This window comes from Neolamprologus brichardi, chromosome 8 (assembly GCF_056152115.1).
Source record: "Neolamprologus brichardi isolate AB-2024 chromosome 8, ASM5615211v1, whole genome shotgun sequence".
Classification (NCBI taxonomy): domain Eukaryota; kingdom Metazoa; phylum Chordata; class Actinopteri; order Cichliformes; family Cichlidae; genus Neolamprologus; species Neolamprologus brichardi.
Genome location: NC_142111.1, coordinates 3237562 through 3245079, shown reverse-complemented (window position 1 = coordinate 3245079; position 7518 = coordinate 3237562). Strand labels below are relative to the sequence as shown.

The 7518-nt window shown below is 41.7% G+C and overlaps 1 protein-coding gene across 2 annotated transcripts; it reads left to right on the top strand.

The window, feature by feature from the left end:
- Positions 1-1700: 1700 nt before the first annotated feature.
- Positions 1701-5139, top strand: tob1b (transducer of ERBB2, 1b). Of its 2 annotated transcripts, none has more exons than XM_006796952.3 (2): positions 1701-1924; positions 2977-5139. In XM_006796952.3, exon 2 carries the CDS (start codon positions 3145-3147, stop codon positions 4141-4143), a length of 999 nt encoding a protein of 332 aa, XP_006797015.2. In that variant the 5' UTR covers positions 1701-1924; positions 2977-3144; the 3' UTR covers positions 4144-5139. The 2 variants fall into 2 exon arrangements, with proteins under 2 accessions (XP_006797015.2, XP_006797014.2); XM_006796951.3 differs by having other exon boundaries at positions 1701-1929.
- Positions 5140-7518: the final 2379 nt, after the last annotated feature.

Below are 7518 nucleotides of genomic sequence, written 5' to 3'. Positions count from 1 at the left end.
GTCGGGTCATCCATCACACAGGCTCCTCGTTGGTGGGTGGGGGCTCATCTCTCACCCCTGCTGAGTCTCAATCTGGAGGCTGGAAGAACTCTCCATTGTGCCCGCAGCACCCTGCAGCCCTCTGGCTATGATCTGACTGCATTTTATAGCGCTGTTTACGGTGCTGGGATGTGATGCTGGGCTAAACATCAACCGTCCTGTTGATAAGCCACAATTAACCTCTGAGTGGACACATATGGGTTAACTTATACGTGATTTTTAAGAGATTATTTTAGAAACAAATCACGAGTAAGAAATGAAGTAATCAGCAATACAAACTTTATTAGAAATGAATTTTATATATATCTGAACAGGGAACGAGAACAGGAATGTGTCTGTTTTTTATTACTGCTATGTGATTTGGCATGGTACATACTCAAACAACAGACTATCTAAATGAATTATGATTGATTCAGATCAATCGTATACGCCTCTGAAATTATATTGACTTCCCTGCTGTTCCCTCTAGAGAGTCTGTAAGCAGCTGGCAGCTATAAATCAGCTTTCAGATTTAACAGACATGGCATACAGCACTGAGTGGGATATTTTTTGAGTCAGGAAGAGATACTTTTGTTTCTCAGTCATTTCCCCCCCTTTCTAAAGAACAGTCTGTCCTCTCTCCCTCCTCCTCTCTTACTCTCCTGCCCCTCTACCTCCCTCACAGCTGTATAATTCATGTGGCATTGTATTTATTGTGCAAACATGGGAGTGCGGGAGCCCATGTTAGGTAAGAGCAGAATGTGGCGTCAAACACCTTGGGTCTGACAGCGGAGAGTGTAAGCCCCGCACTGCACAGCTGCTAAAAACAAGTAGCCTGCACATAGGCAGGAGAGCAGCCAGGATTCAATGTGTAACTAATGAATTTCACAGTCCACAGGCATTATAATGAAGAGAATTCAGTGGCAGGGACACAGGTTGAAAAATGATATAGCATTATTATTTTATTATTTTTATTTTACAATTACAAAATCTGTTTTGTTTGAATTGTGTTGTTTAATAGTAAGAGAATGCTGTTCAGCAAGGTTTACACTCAAGGAACATTAAAATGTCATTGGTGAGGAGAAGGGAACAAAGCCAGTGACAGGTGTGTCCCTCCGCCACAGTGGTTATCCTAGCTTCCTTTAACCCTGCAGTGGCAGAAGTGGTGCCAAGTGTGGTCTCATTTCAGCCTTGTTCCTCGCTCTCAGCAATAACTATACTGACTATTCGAAATTCTAATCATAATAAATATAACCAGCAGTATGTTTTATGCTCAACTGAGCACAATCACTGAGATGTAGAACCAAATCAAGAGCATATGTTACATAAAACAGACAGTCAGAGTCAGTTCTTTACCTTTCAGCCATGCAGGTATTATATTTTTAATAGTTTTTGTTTTAAAAAAAAATCATATTTCTCCGCACGGGTTTCAAATGGTTTTTAGTTAATACCCTTTCTCCGATAAAGTAGTCCATAACAGATGAAAGGCGAACCACTACCGTAAATAGAACCCTGTGTTTGACTGAACACAAAATCATCCAGTCACAGCTTTAGTTGGGGTGGTTGTTCATGACGACGAAGCGCTCGGCCAATAGAAGCGCGTTACTGGGTGTTGACCCCTGTGAGCCGCATCACCACCCCATTCCATGTCCGTGGCGGAGGACTACTATAAAAACAAACAAGCCCAAGTTTTAAAGGGCAGAGTTGTAAAAACTCCCAGGCTGTGGGGAGTAAGCTTGGAAGCCTGCAAATCGGAATTCAACTGTAACCCCACGGAAGAAAGAAAATCGCCTGGAGCGCTACAATATTTTCTATCTTCTTTAGAAAGTGACACTAGAAGCTGTGTAGATTCTAGCGTTTCCTGGAGCGGACTCTGGTTCGTGCAAGAAGGACCTGCTGATTCCATGTAAGGTAAATATGAACGTAACGTCAATTTCTCGGACTCTGACACAGCCGTGCATCACTCCTCCTATATCTCTTGTTAGTTTTCTAAGTGTCGCAGTCAGTGATGTTATTAAACGAAAGTATTTTTGTCGAGTATTCGAGCTGTAGCTTCCTAGCTAATTAAAATGCTACACAGCTTGGTGTCGACCAGAGTCCGGCTAAAACGCCAATTTTCGTCTTATGTTGCCGTTAACAGTGACATTGACTGCCTCTTACGATCGACTTTAATTGTGCGCATATCTTGCGGTTGGCACACGCGATGTCACCGCGAGGTAATGCTGATAAGCAGCTGGGCGAGCTAAACATTAACACTATCTGCCTTCTTGATAGCTAGCTTGCCACATTTCAGTTCACACCCATCATTAAGTTGGCCAGCTAATGCTAGGTGGACGACAGCGACAGAGCCGACGGGGTGAGAAAGCGGACAGTTTGTGTATACAGCGCTGACGGGGTCACGTACGCTCTTGCTCTGCTGTAACAGAGGGTTTTATGGCCGTGGTTAGACTTTGAATGATGATTATGTAACAGCAATTCTCCTCGCGAGTGTGTACGTGCTCCTCTACCTACTGTAGCTCAGCGGGGGTGAAAGTGCTGGAATAGCCCGGCTGGGTTATTTAAAATGAAGCTTATCCAACTAAAGAAGGCTGGAGTTTGTCTAAACATGTCCAGTGCGAATACGAAACAATCGAAAATCCGTCTCACTATTGACACCTGCCATTACATCCACCGCCCTCTGCAGAGGTCAACCATGGGTGCACTTATCTGTCACACTAGACCGCTGGAGAGCATGCACTGCTGACACCATCTGAGTCAGTGGCCTGTATGTATTTATAGCTGTTGTACAGCTGCGATGCCAGCACTGCTGTGCAGCGAGAGGGGGAGGAAGTGGATAGTGATTAAAATGTTGTTGTTTGTTTTTAAATGGGCCCAAACTGATAACTGTTTTGCTTTGCTTGTGTTATGCTGTGAACAGCTGCACATCTATAACGCGTCCCCCTTTTCTTTCCATTTCAGGGTCCTGACTTCGACTCTGCTGCAGGACGTATATTTGTTTCGGCAACGCGTGCTGAGCTTTTTCATTACACTCATCACTGCTGCCTTGGAGGTTTTTTGCAACGCTTTGTGGGAGGAAAAAGCAAACCTGTGACTGTAAAAGAAGCCCTCTTGCCACTGAAAGCAGCTATGCAGCTTGAAATTCAAGTAGCCCTCAACTTTATTATTTCCTATTTATACAACAAACTCCCTCGACGACGAGTGAATATCTTTGGCGAAGAGCTTGAGAGGCAGCTGAAGAAAAAATATGAAGGCCACTGGTATCCGGATAAGCCATACAAAGGGTCAGGGTTCAGGTGCATCCATGTAGGGGAGAAGGTGGACCCCGTGGTGGAGCAGGCAGCCAAAGAGAGCGGGCTGGATATCGAAGACGTCCGGAATAATCTTCCTCAGGACCTTAGCGTGTGGATTGACCCGTTTGAGGTTTCCTACCAGATCGGGGAAAAGGGACCGGTTAAGGTGCTGTATGTGGATGATAACAATGAAAATGGCTCAGAGTTGGACAAGGAGATCAAGAACAGCTTTAATCCTGAGGCCCAGGTCTTCATGCCAATCAGCGACCCTGTCGGGGCTTCTTCAGAGTCCAGCTCCCCCTCCCCTCCTTTTGGGCAGTCTGCTGCGGTAAGCCCATCTTTTATGCCACGCTCCACCCAGCCCTTAACCTTCACCACTGCCACCTTCGCCGCTACCAAATTTGGCTCCACTAAGATGAAGAGTAGCGGACGCAGTAACGGCAACAGCGGCAGTAGCAGCAAGGTGGCCCGCACCTCCCCTACCAACAACCTTGGTCTGAATGTCAACACCCTATTGAAGCAGAAAGCCATCTCCACCTCCATGCACTCGCTGTACGGGCTCGGCCTGAGTCAGCAGCAGCAGCAGAAAGCCTCTGCTCTCTCTCCCAACGCCAAGGAGTTTGTGTTCCCCAGCCTCCAGGGCCAGTCCAGCCCTGGAGCCGTGTTCCCCGGGGAGGGCTCCCTGGGGCTTGGCCCACTGCAGTACAACAATGCCTTTGACATGTTTGCAGCCTACGGAAGCCTCAACGACAAGTCTCTTATGGATGGCCTCAACTTCAGTCTGAGCAACATGCAGTATTCTAACCAGCAATTCCAGCCAGTCATGGCTAACTAAGCTCATCATCAGAAGATGCTATTTATGAATGACGGTGGCTCAAAGAGAAGGAAAAACAAAACGCACACTTAGAAACTGGACTTTAAGGATGTAGTGTCTAGTCAATAAAGCGCATGTGCCCAAGGGTGTTTTGACCACGCCCCCTTGAGTTAGTTTCTACTAAAAGCTTGTTGTACAAACACATCCAAGCTTGGTTACTTCAATTCAACATGCATCATTGTTTTTCTTGATTTCTTTTTGCCAACCAAGCACAAAGTTTTTTACTATGTTGAGGAAAATAACTTTAAAATAAAGTAAAAAAAAAAAAAAGATAAAAAAATACAAGCTTCAAGTTCTGGCCTCTTACAGTATTTTACAGGTAGTAAGACAAGGCTGATTTTTATGAATTGGCACTTCTAAGTGGGGTTACTTGGTCTTTTTCTAATTGTATAATTTAATTTAGTACAGAGTTTGTAAGATATCAGAGTATATATTGTTTCTATGACATGGTGTTGCATTTATATCTTTTTACTACTCCAGTGATCTGTGATGGCTGCAGCAGCTTTTCCTTATTTTTCTTTTTTCTTTTTTTAAAAGATAATTGTTAAAGAAATCCATCTTTAAAAAAACAAAAACTATACATCAAATATTCTGAAGATTGTGTACAGAGTATTCCTTAGTGGTGGAAGTAAAGTGTAGGAATATTTGCTTTTTTCTGGAAGATGAATTGTATTTTCTGTTAAGAGGTTAAAAGATTTTGCTATACTATGGACAAAATGTAATCGTATGAATATTAATTTTGTACCTACATTGTGCAATACTTGATAAAAAAAAACAAAAACATTAAGGTATAACAAAGTATTTTGAGTCAGTGTCTTACATGTCAAGAGGGACTGAAATAGTTTATATTGTTAAGTTTGTATTAAATGCTTAAAAATTATATGCTTGTCTTTATTTTTTTTAATTTCATATTTGCACCCTGGTCTTTTTAATAAAATAAACTACAGTTGAACATGATCTGTGGGGTATGGACTTATTTATTACCTCTTATATGCCGACTTTAATATTGAGCGTGTGTGAGTGGCTATGGTGGTGCTGCCCTATCAAAGGGTAACAAGGTTAAAACCGGCAGTAAGCTTTGGATTAGTTTATGATCTGTTATTGTCTTTGTAATCATGGCTGTGAAGATGGGTGGAGTGTGTGTGTGTGTGTGTCATGTGTCACAGCAGAATGAAACGTCACACAAATAAAAATGTCACCCAGCTTGTCTTTCATTTTGAGGAATGTTTGGGTTGGTGTCACTATAATAAAGGAAAACAAGTGTTGCTCTGGTTAGTGACTTGATTGCACAGACAAAGGCAACGACTGATATCATGTTCCTGTTTTAGCTAGCTAAAATGGGTTTCAACATTTAGTTGAGTGTGATTGCTCGATCTTTTAGTTCCCAAGAGAGCGGGATTTCAGAACTTTTAATACCTTGCTCGCGTTTCCCACATATTAAGGCAATGTCCCACATTTTGATCGGATCTGATGTTCAAAAGTCAACATTGCTATAGTCTGCTTTTTATCCAGTGGTTGTAAAGAATGCAAAAATCATGGAAAGCATCACAATGATAAGAAAATTCAGTTACAGCAAAGATTGGAAAGCTAATTATAATGACACGAGAAGAGTTTATGCTCAGCTTCGTTTCAGGTTTGGTCATTTTCCCGCCCTGCTGAGACCCTGCTGCGTCCGCATATGGAGATATTAAGTGTTGACTTTTCTGCACCTTATACTTCACTATGCTTAATAAAGTGTTTTACCCTGTATTAAAATTGCGATTTTTTTGTGTTATACTTTAAAATTCAGATGACGACAGCATTATTAGCCTCCCTATAAAAAATTCATGTTAAAAAGAGTATTCCCCAAGTGCTGTCAAGCACAGCAAGGAATATTTAACACAGCTGCTCCAAACATCCTAGTATCATTTTCGACGCTTACGTTATTTTACTTTGAAAGGCGTGTTGGGAAATCACTGAAATTTCTTCTGGCAGGGACTTTCATCTTCAGTTCAGCTCACAGATTTTCAGTAGGATTAAAGTTATGTCAGTAACCTTCACTTTGGTCTTCTGGAGGTAATTCCTCGCCAGGAGCAGCAAATGTTTTGGGTCGTTGTCGTGTTGAAAGACAAAGCGACAATCCACACCCAGCGTTTCCAGTATGCGTAGTCTTTCCACAGGTTTGTCCTTAGCATAGTTCAGTCTGGCTTGAAGTCTTTGAAATGCTTCGCTTTCTATCTCTGCCGGGCTTGTTCTGTACTCGTCTTTGAATTTCTTGACGATGCTTCTCACTCCAGTTCTTGACACTTGGAAACGCTCTGATAACTTTGTATGTCTATCTCCTGCTTTGTGAGCATCAACTATTCTATTTCTCAAGTCTAAACGGATTTCTTTTGTTTTTGGCGGGATGCTTTCTCGAGTCACAGCTCAAACACTTGCTGACATTTTTATAGTACATGTACTCTGGAAGATAACCCTCAGGTTTAACTTCACTTTATAAGCTTTGAGCATTGCAAACTTAAAGCACATCTTTGCACAGCAGAGTTTTGTTCCATGTCTTAATGAGAAGATGACTTTATTTTTATATTTGTGTGCAAATATAAAAAAAAATTAATCTAAAGAAGGACTTTGGGAATGTTTGACAAACAGCTCTTCGGTGACATTTAATTTTAGACTATCCGTCCCAACAACAGCTAGAAGAAATAAAAAAAATGCCTGACAAACAAGCACTCAGGTTTCAGGAGGCTATAGATGGATTAAATAAAATGACGTCCATTTGTTCCTGACAAACCAGTTCCATAGTGCATAGTTCCCAAAATCTTAGACGAGTTTAACAGGTAAGAAATGCATCCTAGTGTCCAACCCAAACACACTCTTTGTCTCACCTTTTGTTTATATATAAGTCAGTCTTATTCTTCTCATATTTTTAGACATGTTTGACTACTCAAACATTTTGGGGGTGACATATTTTCTTCTTTATTGTCTTTTCAAATTGAAATGACCAATAGACATGTAGTTGATGCTGTCTTAAAGAATAGTTTGGAGGCATTGTCTGTAGTTTAATAGGATGATCTGATATCGTCGTGTTGGTGTTGTTCCCAGATCATCATGAAAATGTTGTTCCAGGTTCAACATTGCAAGTGACCAATCACATTATTGTAACGTTATTCTTTTGCGCACCAACCCATTTGTACATTTATGAAATTCCAATGTTGCAAGGACAATTGACCCTGTGCACGAGAAAATGCTAACTTCCTGGTTTGAGACCGGATGTGGGGTTGTACATTTCCGGTAGCTTTACTTTGCGGTCAATCGCTACTGCGAAGATATCCTCCAAAATCATGTCCAAAACTCAAA

Coding starts and splice junctions, on each gene's coding strand:
- tob1b (XM_006796952.3), top strand. CDS start 3,145: ATGCAGCTTGAAATTCAAGTAGCCCTCAACTTTATTATTTCCTATTTA.